The 22177-nt window shown below is 40.1% G+C and overlaps 1 protein-coding gene across 2 annotated transcripts in view; it reads right to left on the bottom strand.

Moving 5' to 3' along the window:
* Window positions 1–22177, bottom strand: part of BTRC (beta-transducin repeat containing E3 ubiquitin protein ligase) — a 559581-nt gene that overhangs the window by 79508 nt on the left and 457896 nt on the right. For both annotated transcript variants that reach the window (XM_053692479.1, XM_053692481.1), the window contains one exon: window positions 14740–14858. In XM_053692479.1, the coding sequence (XP_053548454.1) occupies window positions 14740–14858 (119 nt within the window). The remainder of the gene's footprint in view (window positions 1–14739; window positions 14859–22177) is intronic.

Below are 22177 nucleotides of genomic sequence, written 5' to 3'. Positions count from 1 at the left end.
ATATTAAATCTAAAAGTAATATCCTCAGTGTCCTTTTCAGATTCTCCAGAGTGAGAGGATGAAAGTTCTCTTTCAGAACTAGCCAAGGAGTTGTCAACATCAGAAATTTGCATATGGCTGAATGCTGCAGCTCCCACAGGACTGCTGGTTCTAGACTCAGAAAAGCAGTGCTTAACTTTCCTCTTCCTTGTTCCTGTAACTGGCATAGAACTCAAGGCAGCAGAAACTGCAGATTGTAACTGGGCTTCAAAATCATGGGAAAATGTTCAAACCCTAGATTGTGTTTGAGAAATAGGATCACAGAGAACAGCATTTGCAGGATTAGGGGCTGCCGTTTGCGGTTGTAATACTGGCATATCTGGGCATACTGAGGTCTGCGAGTCTGCAGAATGTCCAGGGGTAGAATGAAATGTCGGGGACACTGCGGACGTCTGAATCCCAGGGCCCCCTTAATGAGACTGCAGAACAGATGTAATGCATGAGCTGCATAATTGAGCAAGAGGACACACAGTATGTAATCAAAAGAGAGAATAGGGAAATTATCCTCCTGACAAGGTCATCCATAATGTACTATGGGATGGAAACTGCAATTAACACTAATTGTGTACCAAAAATAAATTGAGTAAAGTACTGTGAAGCCCCACAGCTATTTCTCAAGTTTTCTGCCCCAAAGCCTACAAATAATGCTCCGTCTGAAGTGTCTCACCACTCCATGTCGGTAACGGGACTCCCATGCTGCCTCTCCACTGAGGTACTATTATTATGCTGTTGCGCACTCAGCAAGGCAATGGAAGTTGGGGAATGCGGCAAAACTGCCTGCAGCGGAAGCCTGTAACCAGTACACTGCCGCAGGTCATATGCGCATGAAAAGTGTTGTTAGACAGCTAGAGTAAAAACTATTTGTAGGCTGTTTCATAAATGCTCCACCTGCAGGAGCCTGATGATAGTAGCATGGTTTTACCGGGGCAATGAGCAATATATGTAGAGACCCCATTAGTACTTAGACTGTTACTTCTGAGATGGTAAACAGGTCAGAGAGAGATTGCCGAGAAAAAAAAGTGGAGAAGAAGGTAGCGTTAAGAGAGAATAGAGAAAAAAAAGAGTGAAGAGACGTGAGAGAAGGGAAGTAGAGTGTAAAGAGAAGATTTGACCTGAGAGAGAAGGGAGAGGGTAATAAGAGAGATTGAAGAGAAGAGTAGTCGAGAAAGATAGTTAAGAGCGAGAAGGGAAAAAAATCTCCAGGTCTTCCATGACTGTCAGCACTTTCTGCATTCTCTTAGTCAACAACTTCCTTTTTCTATCCAGCTATTGTCTTCCCCAGAACATCTAGTTGATGTTTCTAACTGTTATGAACTTATTTTTGTTAATTTATTACTGCATGTAGCATTATTTAATTTGTTATGGTATAAAATATAAACAATGGCTAAACATATACAGAGGGGGTGAAGTAGTGGGTGTGTTGTCGGTGGGATTAGAATTGGAGCGTAAAAATTTGTCCTGGCTAGTAGCTAGAATTGGAGCATAACAATCTGTCCTGGCTAGTAGCTTAGGACTTGAAAATTTGAGCCCAAATTCTAGAATTCATTTATCCTTTGCGGTGACTGTACTAAGCCATATGGTGCTAGGGTTGCCACCTCTGCCATGTTTTCCTGGACACTTATGAGTTACACTGCAGGGTATGCAGAGGACAACATTCACTGCACACCTGGACAGCAGACAAATAGTTACCCTGGACAGCACTATTCATGTTCCCCTCTGCACACCCTGCAGCATGTGTAACTCATAAGTGTCCAGGAAAACATGGCTGAGGTGGCATCAATATATGTCTCCTTGGTGTTGCTGCTGTTCTTTAGTCCTTTTACATAATGTTTCATTGGCTAAGAGGCCCATTGATCGAGCTCCAGATGGAGCTTGAGGGCCCATTTTTCTGAAGACTCGCCAGAAACAGCAGTTATGAAGCAGCGGTCTAAAGACTGCTGCTCCATAACCCTGTCCGCCTGCTCTGATGAGGCGGACAGGAATTGCCACAATTCAACCCGATCGAGTACGATCGGGTTGATTGACACCTACCTGAGCTGCTGGTGCAATGCTTAATACGGAGAGCGTATTGCTCTCCGCATTCAGCGATGTCTGTCGGACCTGATCCACACTGTCGGATCAGGTCCGACAGACATTTGGTAAATCGGCCTCTTAGTCTGGTGAGTTCAGATACTTTCACTTATCGTGAGATCTAGATTTCAGTTACAAACCCACCATGAATAGTTATCACGATTGAGACAAGTAACTGTTTATTTATATACAATTTGTTATTTCAATGCACCAGAAATCACTGGAGTTACTAGAAACAAAGACTTTTTCTTTATATAATGGCAAAGGCATGGTCATTTACATTCAATGGAGATTAAAAGTCTCATGCTGCAGCTTCAATATTCCTACACACTACAAACTACAGGGAGACTTGCGAGGAATCTTACAGATTACTGGTTTTTATTGCAAGAGCTTTCATCTATTTAAACTGATTGTAAAAGGCAAAGGAGAAGACCATAAAAGACTAATTACTAAAAAGGCATCATGCTGCCCACAGAAGGTGTTGGAACGATGGAATGAAACAAAACAAAAGCATACAAGATAAGTATTTGAAAACTGCTGCAAGACAAAGACGGGGGCCGGATTTATTCTTGTTAAAGTTCAACTCACTAAGATCTGGATTTGCATAGATCTTAGTGTTGCACTTTCACAAGTTGAAAACAGCGAAATGCCATGAGCCTTCTTCCATATTCCGATCCTTTGTTATAATGTCTATAATCTACTACAATGTCTCCTTTAAAGGGAAAATTAAACTTTCATGATTTGGAGAGAACATGCAATTTTAGACATCTCTACAAATTTATTTTGTTATTCTTTGTTGAAGAGCATATCTAGATAGGAACTTGCAGACATTGCTGGTCTCTAGTAACATTGTAACAAATACTGCTGTAATACAGCTGTCAGGATGCTCTCTGAGCCTACCTATGTATGGTCTTCAACAAAGAATACCAAGAAAACAAAGTAAATTTGATAGCAGAAGTACATTGGAAAGCAGCTTATACATAATTGCATCCTCTATCTAAATCATGAAAGTTTAATTTTGACTTTCATTACCTTTAATACATTTTAGACTGCAGGAAATAAATCTAAATGTACAATAAAAGGAAGAAATAACTTCACTGATCACAAAACAAAAACAGAAAATGTTCACACCCTAACTAGTCAGCTTCAGAATGAAGTTACTGATCACATACTAAGCTTTTTTAAGACTTAGTGCTTACAAAAAAAACATTCAGCTACGAGTTTTGTGTTATGAGTGAAAAAGCATTGTTATGCTTCATAACGATGCTTTTTCCCTAACGCCGCTATTACAAGTCTTGTCAGTATAGGTGTACCGCACACCTTTTTGGCCGTCATGCAACATCAGTACCACACTTTTAAATGGGACTTCCATAGCGCCGGTATTACGAGTTTTGTTGTGAGGCCAAAAAGTGAGCGGTACACTATATAACCACAAGATCCGTACCGCCATCTAAAGTCAGTAATTATGAGTTTTATGCTACAAAGCTGTAACAGAAAACTCATAACTAAACTGTCACAAAGTACACTAACACCCATAAACTACCTATTAACCCCTAAACCGAGGCCCTCCCGCATCGTCGCCACTATAATAAAATTATTAACCCGTAAACCGCCGCCCTCCCGCATCGCAAACACTATTTAAATATTATTAACCCCTAATCTGCCGTCCTCCACACTGCCGCTATAATAAACCTATTAACCCCTAAACCTAACCCTAACGTAACCTTAACTTAAATATAATTAAAATAAATCTAAATAAACCTTACTATTATTACCTAAATAATTCCTATTAAAAACTAAATACTTACCTGTAAAATAAAACCTAAGCTAGCTACAATATAACTAATAGTTATATTGTAGCAATTTTATGTTTTATTTTTATTTCACAGGTAAGTTTATATTTATTTTAACAAGGTAGACTAGTTAGTAAATAGTTATTAACTATTTACTAACTACCTAGTTAAAATAAATACAAACTTACCTATAAAATAAAACCTAACCTGCTTTACAATTAAACCTAACATTACAATAAAATAAAATAAATTAATATAATACAACTATCTAAATTACAAAAAAAACATAAACACTAAATTACACAAAATAAAAAACGAAATTATCAAAAATAAAAACGAATTACTCCTAATCTAATAGCCCTATAAAAAAAAGCCCCCGCAAAATAAAAAAAAACCCTAGCCTACACTAAACTGCCAATAGCCCTTAAAAGGGCCTTTTGCCCCAAAGAAATCAGCTCTTTTACCTGTAAAAAAAATACAACCCCCCCCCCAACAGTAAAACCCACCACCCACACAACCAAACCCTAACTCCAAATGAACCTAAGCTCCACATTGACCTGTAAAGGACATTTAGCTCTTTTACTGTCCAAACCCTAAGCTAAAAATAAAACCCATCCAATAAACCCTTAAAAAAACCTAACACTAACCCCCGACGATCCACTTACAGTTTTCGAAGACCGGACATCCATCCTCATCCAAGTGGCAGAAGTCCTCATCGAAGCCGGCAGAAGTCTTTAGCCAGACGGCATCTTCTATCTTCATCCATCCGGAGCGGGTCCATCTTCAAGACATCCGGCGCAGAGCATCCTCTTCTTCCGATGGTCAACATAGAATGAAGTTTCCCATTAAGGTACGCCATCCAAGATGGCGTCCCTTACATTTCGATTGGCTGATAGAATTCTATCAGCCAATAGGAATTAAAGGGGAAAAAATCCTTTTGGCTGTTGCAATCAGCCAATAGGATTGAGCTTTAATCCTATTGACTGATCCAATCAGCCAATAGGATTGAGCTCGCATTCTATTGGCTGATTGGATTAGCCAATAGGATGAAAGCTCAATCCTATTGGCTGATTGCAACAGCCAATAGGATTTTTTCCCCTTTAATTCCTATCGGCTGATAGAATTCTATCAGCCAATCGGAATGTAAGGGACGCCATCTTGGATGACGTATCTTAAAGGGAAACTTCTTTCTATGTTGACCATCGGAAGAAGAGGATGCTCCATGCCGAATGTCTTGAAGATGGGCCCGCTCCACGCTGGATGGATGAAGATAGAAGATGCCATCTGGATGAAGACTTCAGCCCGTTTGGATAAAGACTTCTGCTGGCTTCGATGAGGACTTCTGCTGCTTGGATGAGGAGGGATGTCCGGTCTTTGAAAAATGTAAGTGGATCGTCGGGGGGTTAGTGTTAGTTTTTTTTTTAAGGGTTTATTGGGTGGGTTTTATTTTTAGCTTAGGGTTTGGGCAGTAAAAGAGCAATGCCCATCCAAATGCCCTTTTCAGGGCAATGGGGAGCTTAGGTTTATTTAGATACGTTTTTATTTGGGGGGGTTGGTTGTGTGGGTGGTGGGTTTTACTGTTGAGGGGGGTGTTTGTATTTTTTTTTTTACAGGTAAAAGAGCCGATTTCTTTGGGGCTATGCCCTGAAAAAGGCCCCTTTAAGGGCTATTGGCAGTTTAGTGTAGCCTAGGGTTTTTTTTATTTTTTTTGGGGGGGGGGCTTTTATTTTTATAGGGCTATTAGATTATAAGTAATTTGTTTTTATTTTTGATAATTTCGTTTTTAATTTTGTGTAATTTAGTGTTTATTTTTTTTGTAATTTAGATACAGTTGCAAGAAAAAGTATGTGAACCCTTTGGAATGATATGGATTTCTGCACAAATTGGTCATAAAATGTGATCTGATCATAATCTAAGTCACAATAGACAATCACAGTCTGCTTAAACTAATAACACACAAAGAATGAAATGTTGCCATGTTTTTATTGAACACACCATGTAAACATTCACAGTGCAGGTGGAAAAAGTATGTGAACCCTTGGATTTAATAACTGCATGAACCTCCTTTGGCAGCAATAACTTCAACCAAACGTTTCCTGTAGTTGCAGATCAGACGTGCACAACGGTCAGGAGTAATTCTTGACCATTCCTCTTTACAGAACTGTTTCAGTTCAGCAATATTCTTGGGATGTCTGGTGTGAATCGCTTTCTTGAGGTCATGCCACAGCATCTCAATCGGGTTGAGGTCAGGACTCTGACTGGGCCACTTCAGAAGGCGTATTTTCTTCTGTTTAAGCCATTCTGTTGTTGATTTACTTCTATGCTTAGGGTCATTGTCCTGTTGCAACACCCATCTTCTGTTGAGCTTCAGCTGGTAGACAGATGGCCTTAAGCTCTCCTGCAAAATGTCTTGATAAACTTGGGAATTCATTTTTCCTTCGATGATAGCAATCCGTCCAGGCCCTGACGCAGCAAAGAAGCCCGAAACCATGATGCCCCCACCACTATACTTCACAGTTGGGATGAGGTTTTGATGTTGGTGTGCTGTGCCTCTTTTTCGCCACACATAGTGTTGTGTGTTTCTTCCAAACAACTCAACTTTGGTTTCATCTGTCCACAGAATATTTTGCAGTACTGCTGTGGAACATCCAGGTGCTCTTGTGCAAACTGTAAACATGCAGCAATGTTTTGTTTGGACAGCAGTGGCTTCCTCTGTGTTATCTTCCCATGAAATCCATCCTTGTTTAGTGTTTTACGTATTGTAGATTCGCTAACAGGGATGTTAGCATTTGCCAGTGACTTTTGTAAGTCTTTAGCTGACACTAGGATTCTTCTTCACCTCATTGAGCAGTCTGTGCTGTGCTCTTGCAGTCATCTTTACAGGACGGCCACTTCTAGGGAGAGTACCAGCAGTGCTGAACTTTCTCCATTTATAGACAATTTGTCTTACCGTGGACTGATGAACAGCAAGGCTTTTGGAGATACTTTTATAACCCTTTCCAGCTTTATGCAAGTCAACAATTCTTAATCGTAGGTCTTCTGAGAGCTCTTTTGTGCGAGGCATCATTCACATCAGGCAATGCTTCTTGTGAAAAGCAAACCCAGAACTGGTGTGTGTTTTTTATAGGGCAGGGCAGCTGTAACCAACACCTCCAATCTCATCTCATTGATTGGACTCCAGTTGGCTGACATCTCACTCCAATTAGCTCTTGGAGATGTCATTAGTCTAGGGGTTCACATACTTTTTCCACCTGCACTGTGAATGTTTACATGGTGTGTTCAATAAAAACATGGCAACATTTCATTCTTTGTGTGTTATTAGTTTAAGCAGACTGTGATTGTCTATTGTTGTGACTTAGATGATGATCAGATCACATTTTATGACCAATTTGTGCAGAAATCCATATCATTTCAAAGGGTTCACGTACTTTTTCTTGCAACTGTAAATGTATTTTAATAATTTAATTTAATTTATTGTAATGTTAGTTTTAAGTGTAAGGCAGGTTAGGTTTTATTTTACAGGTAACTTTGTATTTATTTTAACTAGGTAGTTAGTAAATAGTTAATAATTATTTAGTAACTAGTCTACCTAGTTAAAATAAATACAAACTTAGCTGTGAAATAAAAATAAAACCTAAAATAGCTACAATGTAACTATTAGTTATATTGTAGCTAGCTTAGGTTTTATTTAACAGGTAAGTATTTAGTTTTAAATAGGAATTATTTAGGTAATAATTGTAAGGTTTATTTAGATTTATTTCAATTATATTTAAGTTAGGGGGTGTTAGGGTTAGGTTCAGGGTTAGAGTTATGCTAAGGGTTAGGGTTACGTTAGGGTTAGGGGTTAATATATTTATTTAGTGTTAGTGATGTTGGAGGCCTGAGGTTTAGGGGTTAATAACTTTAGTATAGTGGCGGCAGATTAGGGGTTAATAACTGTAATGTAGGCGGCGGCGGTGATGTTTAGGGGCCGCAGATTAGGGGTTTAATAGGTGTATTTCGGTGGCGGCGATGTTAGGGGCAGCAGATTAGGGGTTAATAACATTATGTAGGTTGCGGCGATGTTAGGGGCAGCATATTAGGGGTGTTTAGACTTGGTTTTTATGTTAGGGTGTTAGGTTTAAACATAACTTTTTCTTTCCCCATAGTCATCAATGGTTCTGCGTTACTGAGCTTCTGTTTCCGCGAATGCAGGTGTTAGGCTTTTTTTTTGCCGGCTCTCCCCATTGATGTCTATGGGGAAATCGTGTACGAGCACGTCAAAGCAGCGCTGGTATTTGGGTAAGGTATGGAGCTCAACGTCACCATATCGCCCGTACAAGCCTGCTTTTTGTAAACTTGTAATAGCAGCGCTATAGGGAGGTGAATTAACGACACTTTTGTGGCACTCGTTAATTTCCCTATAGCGCTCAAAACTCGTAATCTAGCTGATTGTTTTTTTAATCAAGCAATAATGCTGCATAGGATTATTGGAAACTAAATATTGTATAAACCTTAAAGGGACATAAAACCCACAATGCAATTTTAAACAACTTTACTTCTGTTATCTAATTTGCTTCAATCTTTTTATATCCTTTGCAGAAGAGCATCCAAAGGTAGGCTCAGGAGCAGAATTGCCATACTCAGAGCTAGCTACTAATTGGTGGCTGCATATATATGCCTCTTGACATTGACTCACCTGATGTGTTCAGCTAGCTGCCAGTAGTGCATTGCTGTTACTTCAACAAATAATGACAAAGAGAACAAAGCAAATTTGACAATAGAAGTAAATTGGAATGTTGTTTAAATTTCTATGCCCTGTCTGAATCATAAAAAAGTGTTAGGTTTTATGCCCTTTTAATTATCAGGCATTGTCCACAAATGGGAATCTCCTAGAATAAAATAAACTGGCTTCTTAAAGGGACATTAAACATTCATAGTACATATTTTGGTAAAGAAAGCCATACACATTGATTTGAGAGCTCTTACCAAAAGCTGACAAAATTATAATGTTTCTGTTATATTTTAATTTTTAATGAATAACCCATTAAAGGGACCTACAACCCACATATACAATTTCAAACTACTTTCCAATTAATTCTATGATCAAATTTGCTTTGTTCTCTTGTTATTATTTGTTGAAGGAGCAGCAATACACTAGCTAGCTATATATGTATGTAAAATGGTGGGCTTTATGTCCCTTTAATGTAGTTAACTAATTGTATTTGTTTAATTACTGCCATGTCATTATAATAGTGAAAACACTTTTCATATCTCTTTCCTTATAAAAGACACTACTGCACAACACAATGTTTATCAATTTTAAACAGATATTAGTTCGATCAGTGCACAAGTTAAATTTTGTCAATGATTCTCCACAGCAAAACAAATAAGATAAAAACAGCTTTCAAAATAATTTTCAATGGGTGTAGCAAAATCCTTAAAATGTTGCGTATTAAAAAACGGGGGTAATGCAACCCAAGATACTCAAACATACAAGCGGTGTAGCACTGGATGGCTTACGTGTTTCGGCTTATACAGCCGTAGTCATAGCCTGTCATAAGCTATGACTATGGCTGTATAAGCTGAAACGCGTAAGCCATCCAGTGCTACGCCGCTTCTATGTTTGAGTATCTTGGGTTGCATTTCACCAGTTTTTTAAATGTGCTTCAATAAATTTTGGATTTTATTACTTTGGTGAACCATCCATTTCTTTTTACATACTGGCTTACTTCCAGCTGGTTCGCTAAGTACTTTGCATCAAGTGAGAGTTGGAGCAGGTGTCTGGATATTGATTAACCAGAGCCACGTCACATGGGAAGGAGGAGCTACAGCCTGTAAGAGGCCTGCATGGACTCCCGCCACAGCCCAAGGATCCGCTGACACTTGGAGAGGCAGAGGGACTGACCGTGCCAGAATAAGGTACTGGCAACAAGGCAGAGGGCTAGTAGACACCACGGCAGCATTTCCATATAGACTTTTACTTTAGTTAGAGACGCTATCTCTCACTGACACCTTTTGGGAATAAACATTTGCTGAATATTCAGATTAATTCGTTTTGAGGAGTGTATGTTTTTTTTTGACCATACTCTTCTTTATCTACATACATCATGCATATATATATATATATAAAAAATGGCTTTAGCATGCCATTAAACACTAAAAAAATAATTGCCTGAATTATGTATTCAGAGCAAAGATTAGCCTGAGAATAATTTGTACATGTATTTTTAAAAAGTATAATAGTTGTTTAAATATTGAAAGAAAACATAATTTATGTAAGAACTTACCTGATAAATTAATTTATTTTATGGTGGCAAGAGTCCATGAGCTAGTGTCGTATGTTATATACATTTCTATCAGGAGGGGGCAAAGATTCCCAAACCTCAAATGCCTATAAATACACCTCCCACCTCACTCATACCTCAGTTTAACGTATAGCCAAGTTAGTGAGGTTTAAAAGGAGTAAAAGCATAAAAAAGAGAAACAGGATCAATAAAGTGCTTTAGATAAAAAAATCATAACCCCCAAAAAATTGGGTGGGTCTCATGGACTCTTGCCACCATGAAAGAAATTAATTTATCAGGTAAGATTACATAAATTATGTTTTCTTTCATATAGGTGACAAGAGTCCATGAGCTAGTGACATATGGGATATAATTCCCAAGATGTGGAAGTCCACGAGTCACTAGAGAGGGAGGGATAAAATAAAAACAGCTATTTCCACTGAGAACCTTTCTACCAAAGGCTGCTTCTGAAGAAGCAAACACATCAAAATTGTAAAATGTAGTAAATATATGCAAAGAAGACCAAGTTGCTGCTTTGCAAATTTGATCAACTGAAGCCCAAGATGTGGCGACTGATCTAGTAGAATGAGCTGTAATTCGCTGAGGTGGAGACTGCCCCGCCTCCAAATAAGCTTTGTGAATCAAAAGCTTTAATCAAGATGCCAAGGAAATGGCAGAGGCTTCATGACCTTTTCTGGAACCAGAAAAAATAACAAATAGACTAGAAGTCTTTCTGAAATCTTTAGTAGCCTCAACATAATATTACAACGCTCTTACCACATCCAAAGAATGTAAAGACCTTTCAAGAGTATTCATAGGATTAGGACACAAGTAAGGAACAATAATTTCCCTATTGATGTTGTTAGAATTCACAACTTTAGATAAAAATGTAAACCAAGTCCGCAAAACCGCTTTATCTGGATGAAAAAACAGATAAGGAGACTCACAAGAGAGAGCAGACAATTCAGAGACTTTTCTAGCAGAAGAGATAGCCAAAAGAAATAACACTTTCCAAGAGAGTAGTTTAATATCCAAAAAATGCATAGGCTCAAAAGGAGGAGCCTGCGAAATCTTTAAAATCAAATTGAGACTCCAAGGAGGAGTGATTTAATAACAGGTTTGATACGAATCAAAGCCTGAACAAAACAGTGAATATCAGGAAGCTTAGCAATCTTTCTATGAAATAAGACAGAAAGAGCAGAGATTGGTCCTTTCAAATTATTTACAGACAAATCTTTAACCAAAGAAGAAACTGTAGAATCCTAGGAATTCTAAAAGAATGCCAAGAATAATCATGAGTGGAACACCATGAAATATAGGTTTTCCAAACCCGAAACCTCTATGACCAAGAACTAAGCGTTCAATTTCCATGCCTTCAAATTTAAAGATTTGAGATCCTAATGGAAAACTGGGCCTTGAGACAGAAGGTCTGGTCTTATAGAAAGTGACCAAGGCTGGCAACTGGACATTCAGACAAGGTCCGCATACCAAAAACTGTGAGGCTATCCTGGTGCTATCAGAAACACATAAGATTGTTCCATTATGATCTTGGAGATCACCTTTGGAAGAAGAACCAGAGGCGGAAAAATTTAAGCAGGTTGGTAAAACCAGGGAACTGCTAGAGCATCCATCATTTCCACCTGAGGATCCCTGGAGAGGTATCAGGGAAGTTTCATGTTTAGACGAGAGGCCATCAGATCTATTTCTGGAAGACCCCACATCTGTACAAGTTGAAAAAACACATCTGGATGGAGAGACCACTCCCCCGGATGTAGAGAATGACAGCTGAGAAAATTAGCTTCCCAATTGTCTACACCTGGGATATGAACCACAGAGATTTGACAAGAGTTGGATTCTGCCCAATAAAGTATCAGAGAAACTTCTTTCATTGCTAAAGGACTGCGAGTCCCTCCTTGATGATTGACATATGCCACTGTTGTGATATTGTCTGTTTGAAAACGAATGTAAAGTTCTCTCTTCAATAGAGGCCAACCCAGAAGAGCTCTGAAAATAGCAAGGAGTTCTAAAATATTGATTGGTAACCTGGCCTCTTGAGGATTCCAAACCCCTTGTGTTGTCAGAGACCCCCCGATAGCTCCCCAACCTGTAAGACTTGCATCTGTTGTGATCACAGTCCAGGAAGGACGAACAAAGGAGGCCCCTTGAACAATAAGGTGATGGTTTAACTACCAAGTCAGAGAGAGTTGAGTGTTGGGATTTAAAGGGACACTAAACCTTGCAATAAACTTTATCTCAAATGAACAAAACATATGTATTAATCATATTGACAATATGCTTCAATTATAAAATATTTATTGTTTTCTGTATATTCATATAACAAAATTAATAGTTTTCCAAACCCACACTTACTAGTTTAGATGTCCGTAACCAATAGTCCCTGATAACCTGCGTTATCAATATGGCCGTAATCCGCCTTACTGCGCATGCGCTTTATTCTTCCGCGTCATCAAAAACATCACAATCCTTTTGAGCTGCAGACCGCCGCGTTATGCCAGTAGATGCCTTGTAATGGCATTTGTAATCAAATAGGCAATATGCGCATGCGATAAAACGGCGGAATGATTTGCGCATGCGCCCGATGACGAATCCTTGGGATAATTATATGCACGCTAGAGCATAGCGATTGGACTAACTGTATTATAATTTCTACACTGAGAAAGGGGGTTTGGCTTGGGTGACGCGATTTCAAGGATTTTGTATCTCCTTTTCTAAGTCAAGAAATACTCGTTTAATATTCAAATCAGGTAAGTTTTAATCCCTAAGTTATTTGTAATCGATTTTAGGTTGTTCAGTGTAGTAAAAAAAACAAAGTTTTGGAATCCTTTAAGCATATTAAGTGTGATATCTGAGTATAATCCCTGCACTACTGGTGCAACATGCAAAGCTGTAGAGGTCTCATATGAAAATGAGCAAAGGGGATTGCTTCCGATGCTGCAATCATGAGACCTACAACTTCCATGCACATAGCCACTGAAGGGAATGATAGAGGCTGAAGGTTTAGACAAGCTAAGACCAATTTCATTTGTCTCTTGTCTGTTAGAGAAAGTCATGGACACTGAATCTATCTGGAAACCTAAGAAGGTGACCTTTGTCTGAGGAATCAAGAAACTCTTTGGTAAATTTATCCTCCAACCATGTCTTTGAAGAAATAACATTAGTTGTTTTGTGTGAGATTCTGCTAAATGAAAAGATTGAGCTAGTACCAAGATATCGTCCAAATAAGGAAATACCCTGCTCTCTGATTACAGATAGAAGGGCACCAAGAACCTTTGAGAAAATTATTGGTGCTGTTGCTGGAATCGGAATGTGAAGATAAGCATCCTGTAAGTATATTGTTGACATGAAATGACCTTGCTGAACAAAAGGCAGAATAGTCCTTATAGTCACCATCATGAAAGTTGGTACTCTTACAAAACAATTTAAAGTTTTCAGATCAGGATTTGTCTGAAAGAATCTTCCTTCTTTGGGACAATGAATAGATTTGAATAGAAACTCAATCTGTCCAAATGTCTTGAAAATAACTTTAGTCTGCCCCCCAAAAGAAGAACTGGTTTGAGGGCCGCACCTTCATGCAGTCTTAGGGGCTAGAATTGGTTTCTTCTAAGGCTTGGATTTATTCCAATTCGGAGATGGTCTCCAATTAGAGCCAGAGGCCTTAGGGGAAGGAGTGGTTTTCTGTTCTCTATTCTAACGAAAGGAACGAAAACGATTGGGAGCTTTCAAATTACCCTTAGATTTCTTGTCTTGGGGCAGAAAAACTCCCTTACCCCCAGTGATAGTGTAGATAATAGAATCAAATTGAAAACCAAACAAATTATTACCCTGAAAAGATAGATATAATAATCTAGATAATAATCTAGATTTAGACACCATGTCAGCATTCCAAGATTTAAGCCATAAAGCTCTTCTAGTTAGAATAGCTAAAGACATAGATTTGACATTAATTTTAATGATATCAAATACAGCATTACAAATTAAATTATTTGAACGTTGAAGTAAAAGAACAATGCTAGATAGTTCAGGATCTGATAACTGCTGTGCTAAACTGTCCAACCAAAAAGTTGAAGCAGCAGCAACATCAACCATAGAAATAGCTGGTATTTATAGGCATTTGAGGCTTGGGAAACTTTGCCCCCTCCTGGTAGGAATGTATATCCCATACGTCACTAGCTCATGGATTCTTGCCACCTATATGAAAGAAATAAGGGTAAAGTTAATTACCATAAAGCAGTGGGTGCTACCATACTGTAACTTAGGTTACCTTTTCTGCTAAGGCCAATTAGGAATGGTTATAAATGGCTTATTAGAGTGTGGAATATAGTTGTGATTGCACTTCCATATTTAACATGAACTGGAAAGCCCACAATATTCAGAATTAAATTACAGCAAAAGAGAACAAAATAAATAATAAAAGTATATTGCAAAGTTGTTTACTGCATGTACTTAAACATTTTAGATAAATATCTTGAGGTGTTCAATGTCCCTTTAAGTAAATGTAATGAGAATGTAGTAATCAGTGCAAAAGCATTTGTAGAAGGAATAAATCATACCTTACTGTAGAGTCAGAGGAACCAGTAAGGATTACTCTCTCGTCATACTGTAGGCATAGAACAGACCCTGTGTGTCCTGTGAGAACTCGTTTACACTCACAAGTATTTTTATCCCAAATCTAGATTTTAAATAAAAGACCATTTTTAAAAGTAGTACAAGCAAACAGCAATTGATAATTTAAAAATTACAAATAAAGATTATTTGCTATTACTTAAAGGGACACTAAACCCAAATTCTTTCTTTAATGATTCAGATAGAGCATGCAATTTAAGCAACTTTCTAATTTAATCCTATTACCAATTTTTCTTCATTTTCTTTCTACCTTTATTTAAAAAGCAGGAATGTAAAGCTTAAGAGCCGTCCCATTTTTGGCTGAGAACCTGGGTTATGCTTGCTTATTGGTTTGCTGAATGTATCCACCAATAACCAAGTGCTATCCATGGTGCTAAACCTAAAACGGGCTGGGTCCTAAGCTATCCCTTTAACTATAGGTAGCACATTTTAATAGATCTTAAAATAAATATCATTGCAACAAGAAAATAGAGGTGGGCATTTGAAACGGGGAAACATTGGAGTTGCTCCTTAAAGGGTCATGAAACCTATTTTTTTTCTTTTATGGTTAGCTAGAGCATGCAATTTTAAATATATATTTCAATGATCTATTTTGTTTTGTTGCTTTTGTATCATTTGTTGAAAAGTATACCTAGGTGGGCTCAGAAGCTGCTAATTGGTTGCTGCACATATATTGTCATTGGCCTTAAGCTATCAGCAGTGCATTGCTGCTCCTTCAACAAAGGATACCAAGAGAATGATGCAGATTAGATAATAGAAGTAAATTGGAAAGTTGTATAAAATTATATGACCTATTTTTGAATAATGAAAGAAAAAAAATTGGGTTTCATGTCCCTTTAAAGATTATGTTATGTAGCACCTACTGTTTTCTTAAGTTGTGTACAAGGATCATACCTGGAAATCTATCAATCAAAAAAATTAATAATAAAAAAAAAAATCTCAATGAAGCAACCAAAAGATACGGGGGCCGATTTACTATGTCCCGAATGTATCTGTTGCCGCGCGAGCCTTCAGGCTCGCCGGAAACAGGAGTTAAGAAGCAGCGGTCTTAAGACCGCTGCTCCTTAACTCGTCTGCCACCTCTGAGGCGGCGGACAGCAATCATCCCGATCAGATACGATCGGTATGAATGACTTCCCTGAATCTGCAGGGGGTGGCATTGCACAAGCATTTCACTAGGAATGCTTGTGCAATGTTAAATGCTGACAGCGATGCCAATCATATCTGTCCGACCGTATTGTCGGCCCCATATTGTCTTGTGGTCTATAAATAAATACTTGAATGAACAACATAACAGTTTCTAGTAGTAATGCAATGATAAGGTTCTGTTATAGTTGTTTTCAAAATCTTACATGGATGTGGGTATTTCCAAATGTATGTATTTTTTTTAAGAGAAGTACAGTATGCTCCTTACCTAAATAAACCAAGGGAGCATGTCTCTCTACCAACAGAACTTTGGGATTTGTCCTTTTAAGCCAATGATCACTAAGAGCAAGTAAAGAACTGATACTGATTTATTACTTTCAATTTAAATATGTTTTAGTGCAAACTTTATCATGATTGCAGGCAGACAGGTGTGCAAGTAGAGAACCTGTCCGCCTGCAAAAACATAAATTATGCTTACCTGATAATTTAATTTCCTTCTTTACTGTTGGGAAATACTGAACCTGGCCACCAGAAGGAGGCAAAGACACCCCAGCCAAAGGTTTAAATACTCACCCTACTTCCTTCATATCCTAGTCATTCTGCCAAAAATACAAGGAATAGTAGGAGAAATATCAGGGTATAAATGGTGCCGGAAGAGAAAAACTAATTTTGGTCCGCCCATCGGAGTAAATGGGCGGGGTCTGTATACTCTCCTTATACAGAAGGAAATTAAATTATCAGGTATCATTTATGTTTTCCTTCTAAATATGAGGAGAGTCCACCGCATCATTCCTTACTGTTGGGAAAACTATACCCAATCTCTAGAGGACACTGAATGATAACAGGAGGGGTAAAAGAAAAGCAGACCCTAATCTGAGGGCACCACAGCCTGCAAAACCCTTCTCCCAAAACGTCAAATTTGTAGAATTTTTAAAAAGTATGTAAGGAGGACCAGGTAGCTGCCTTACAAATCTGATCCATAGAGACCTTGTTCTTAAAGGACCAAGAGGAAGCTTTATTGGAATGAGCCGTAATCCTTTGAGGAGGTCTAAATCCCGCTGACTCGTAAGATAAGCGTATAACACTCCTCCATCAAAATGATAAGGAAGTCGAAGAGGCCTTCAGACCCTTATGCTTCTAAGAGTAGATAACAAACAAGGAAGAAGTTTGCCAAAAATCCTTAGTAGATTGAAGATAAAACTTCAAGGCTCGAACTACATCCAGATTATGAAGTAAACGTTCCTTTGAAAAAGAAGGATTAGGACATAAGGAAGGAACCACAATCTCCTGATTGATGTTACGATCAAACACCACCTTAGGAAGAAAACCCAATCGGGTATGTAGTACAGCCTTATCAGTGTGGAACACCAGCTAAGAAGGCTCACATTGCAAGGCAGCCATCTCAGAAACTCTGCGTGCCGACGCAACAGCCAATAGAAAAAGAACCTTCCAGGACAGCAATTTAATGTCAACCGAATGCATAGGCTCATACGGAGCTCATTGCAAATACTTAAGAACAAGATTCAAACTTCAAGGTGGAGCGTTAGATCTAAATACAGGTCTGATCCTGATCAGAGCCTTAATGAAGGATTGCATGTCAGGGAGCTCTGCAAGTATCTTGTGCATCAAAACAGAAAGAGCCGAAACCTGTCCGCTCAGGGAACTGGCAGAAAGGCCCTTCTCCAGACCCTCCTGGAGAAAGGAAAGAATCCTGGCAGCCTTGACCTTGTGCCAGGCGAAACCACGCTCTTCACACCAGAATAAGTAAGCTCTCCACACCTTATGATAGATGCGACGAGTAAAAGGCTTACAAGCCTGAATGAGAGTGTCAATAACCCTCTCATAAAAACCTCTCTTGGCTAAAACTAAGCGTTCAATCTCCACAACGTCAGCCTCAGAGAATTTAGATTTTGATAAACAAAAGGACCCTCTTCCAGCAGATCCCTGCGACAAGGTAACTTCCATGGAGGAGATGAGGACATCCCCACCAGGTCTGCGAATCACATCGTTCACGGCAACGATGGAGCGATCAGTATCAATGATGCCTGCTCCTGCTTGATGCGGGCCACTACACAAGGGAGAAGTGGTAACGGCGGAAAAAATGTAAATTAGATTGAACCTTCAAGGCACTGCTAATGCATCTGTTAGCTCAGCCTGAAGACCCCTGGACCGTGACCCATATCTGGGTAGCTTGGAATTGAGCCAGGACGACATGAGGTCTATCTCCGGTGTCCCCCATCTGCTGCAAATCTCTGCAAACACCTCGGGATGGAGAGACCATTCCCCCGGATAAAAGGATTGTCTGCTGAGGAAATCCACTTCCCAGTTGTCCACACCTGGAATGTGGATCGCTGACAGCGAGCAGTTGTGGGCCTCCGCCCACTCCAGAATTTGAGATACTTCCCTCATTGCTAGGAAGCTCCTTGTTCCCCCTGATGGTTGATGTAAGCCACCGAGGTTATGTTGTCTGATTGGAATCTGATAAACTGGGACAAGCCCAGAAGAGGCCAAGCCTTCAGAGCATTGAAGATCGCTTGAAGTTCCAAAATGTTGATTGGGAGGAGGGATTCCTCTCGAGTCCACAGGCCCTGTGCCTACCTGGCACCCCAAACAGCTCCCCATCCTGAGAGGCTTGCGTCCATAGTCACAATCTCCCAGGATGGTCTACAAGAAGGATGTCCCTTGGGATCAGTGATCTGGACAGAGCCACCAGGAGAGCGATCCTCTCGACCGGTTGTCCAGAGAAATCTGTTGAGACAGATCCAAATGATCGCCATTCCACTGTCTTAGCATGCACAGCTGAAGTGGTCTGAGATGGAATCTGGCAAAAGGAATGATGTCCATGCTGGACACCATGAGACCAATCACCTCCATACACAGAGCCACAGAGGGCCTTAAGGAAGTCTGTAGGGCAAGACAAGTGGAAGCTAGCTTGTAACGTCTCTGGTCTGTGAGGAATATCCTCATGGATATGGAGTCTATTATAATACCCAGGAATTCCACCTTGGTACTGGGAATAAGAGAACTCTTTTTTTATCTTCCATCCATGAGATCGAAGAAGAAATAGAAGAGCTTTCGAATGGTCTTCTGCCAGGTGACAGGATGGCACTTGAACAAGAATATTGTCCAAGTATGGCGCTACTGCTATACCTCTGGTTCTGGCCACTGCAAGCAGAGCCCCTAGAACCTTTGTAAAAACTATTGGAGCAGTAGCCAGACCAAATGGAAGTGCAATAAACTGGAAGTGCTGGTCCAGGAATGCAAATCTTAGGAACTTGAAGTGTTCCTTGTGTATTGGAACGTGAAGGTAAGCATCCTTCAGATCTATCGTGGTCATGAACTAATGGACCTTATCGTCTCCATCTTGAACAAAGGGACAGATAAAAATTTATTTAAGCACTTTAGGTTCAGAATCGGGCGGAAAGTTCCCTCCTTCTTTGGGACAACAAAAAGGTTTGAATAGTATCCCAGACCTCTTTCTGCAAGAGGTACCGGGACAATGACTCCCAGGGAGGAAAGATCCCTTACGCACCCCAGAAAGGCTTCTCTCTTTTCTGTCCTTGTAGACAGGTTTGACAAGAGGAATCTGCCCCTGGGTGGATGAGACTTGAAACCTATCCTGTATCCCTGAGCGATGACCTCCAGGACCCACAGGTCTTGCATGCCCCCAAACCAAGCATCCGAAAAGAGCGACAGTCTGCCACCTACAAGATCCAGAGCTGGATCAGGGGCCGCCCATTCATGCCGACTTTGTGTCAGCGGGCTTCTTGTTCTGCTTGGATTTATTCCAGGACTGAGCTGGCTTCGAAGTCCCCTTGGATTGCTCGGGCTTTGTGGAGGGCTGCTGACGTTGGGATTTATCCGAACAAAAGGAACGAAAATTAGGACCTTGTTCCTTAGGTTTGTTCTTCTTATCCTGCGGTAAAAAGGCAACCTTGGCTCCAGTAACCGTGGAGATAATTGAGTCCAGGCCTGGACCAAACAGAATCTTTACCTTCAATGGGAGGGAAAGAAGTCTTGACTTCAAAGTCATGTCCGCAGACCAGAACTTCAGCCAGAGTGCCCTACGGGCTTGAACAGTAAAACCTGAAGCCTTGGAAATTCAGGCGAATAATTTGCATATTTGCATCACAAATAAAAGAATTAGCCACCCTTAAAGCCTTAATTCTCTCCTGGACCATGTTCAGGGGACCCTCCACCTCGATTAACTCAGATAAGGAGTCGCACCAGTAGGTAGCCGCTCCAGCAACCGCAGCAACAGCCGCCGCCGGTTGAAACAAATATCCTGTATGTTGAAACATCTTTCTTAAGTTTCTATTTTCTTATCCATGGGCTCTTTAAAAGACGGACTATTCTCAAGCGGGATAGTAGTGCATTTAGCAAGCGTGGAGATAGTGCCATCCACCTTAGGGATGGAACCCCACTACTCCAATTGAGAGTCCGGGACCAGGAAAAAAAATTTAAAAGAAGAAGGGGAAAATGAAGAACCAATTATTTCCAATTTATTCTTAATAATGTTCGCCATCTTTACGGGAACCAGGAAGGTTTGTGGTACAACCCTGTCCTCATAGACTTTATCTAATTTAGGAATCAAAGATTCCTCATGCAATTTGGGCTCTGGAACCTCTAGCGTAGCCAAAACTTCCTTTAGCAGAAAATGTAAATGCTCAATCCTAAATCTAAAGTCTGGTTTCTCTGCAGCTGGAGGCTTAGAGGCAGCAGATTCCGACCCAGAAAGAGCACCCTCTGAAGTATCAGAGGCGCCTTCATCATCGGATAATCTGGTATCAGATAAATCCAATAAGCTAGTAGATGACCCCTGGGAAGGATAGCAATATTTAACCTTTTGCTTGTGCTTAGCAGGGCGAGGTAAAGCACTAAAGGCCGCAGACACTGCCGTTTGTAACTGCTCAGTAAAGTCTGGTGGTAAGATAGCCCCTCCAGATGGAGAATTAGGAGTGCTACGGGAAGCTGCATGTGTATTAGGAGATGACTGTAGGGTGCGCACCTCACATGACGGAGACTCCTCAGAGGTGGATGGCTCAGTGGTATCAAACATATTAACTTTCTTTGATATGAAAACTTTATCAAGGCATGTGGAACATAATTGAGCAGGCGGAAATACCGCAGTCTCCTCAAAATATAGCCAGGTATTAGACTTAGGTAACGAGGAAGTAACCTCTAACGCATCAGAATCCTCCATAGCTTGCGCTTACAAAGCAGACTATTGATTAATAAGGAAAAACGGCACCTTTATACCCCCAATGGTTGGGGCACTCACCACCTCCTATGAGGTTCTTCTCCGGTAAACGGTAAGTGTGACCACACCCGGTCACATGGTGCTCCATGCAGGATCGCCCCTGCTAATAATAGTAAAAAAAAAAAGCGCCAAGCCTTTCAGGGTGCGCAACTCCCACAAAAACGAAAGTAAAGTAAGAAAAAACAAACCTGTACATTCCAACATCTGCCTGAGCCTCATCTCACACATGTCGCAGCATAATCAAATAAACTTATGTGATTAATCCCCCCTGTTCAATAATACCCCTCCTGAGATATTACCCTTGATTCCATACAGATAAAAGGAGCCACACTGTGATCATATCTTCTTGCGTTATCATATGTGTATAAAAAATGAAACGATCTTACCGGAATCTATGCCGTGGAACAGAAACACAGCCTCTCAAGTTTGACAGTCATGTAGCATCGCTCCTGACATGGACTTAAATGATGGAAGCAGGCAGTGAAACCTGTCAACACTGATTGCTTAGGAGCTGTTAATACGAGTCTGGATGGGTTCGCAGAAAGACTGTCCCTGCATCTCCAGACTCTAATGTTCGTCAATGCTCTCACTGAGAGGCTGACAAAACTACTTAAAACTCCAGTTCCATTTCGAAGGGCAGATACCCTTCATAAGGAACTACTCCGAATCTTCTGACACTTCTCTGCCAAACTCCTGTGACGAAAGGCAAAGAATGACTGAGATATGAGGGAAGTAGGGAAAGTATTTAAGCCTTTGGCTGGGGTGTCTTTGCCTCCTCCTGGTGGCCAGGTTCAGTATTTCCCAACAGTAAGGAATGATGCCGTGGATTCTCCTCATAAAAATGCTTCTAGTAAAAGTTATTACTGTTTTTCAGAAGCATACACACATATCCTGTGAGGGCCTGTGCACCAGTATTCAAACATCACTCCTGCTCAGTGAGTCAGCAGTGGCTTGTATGA

Source organism: Bombina bombina, chromosome 9, assembly GCF_027579735.1.
Source record: "Bombina bombina isolate aBomBom1 chromosome 9, aBomBom1.pri, whole genome shotgun sequence".
NCBI lineage: Eukaryota > Metazoa > Chordata > Amphibia > Anura > Bombinatoridae > Bombina > Bombina bombina.
Note: the sequence above shows the minus strand (reverse complement) of the source record. Positions and strands in the feature narration are given on the sequence as shown.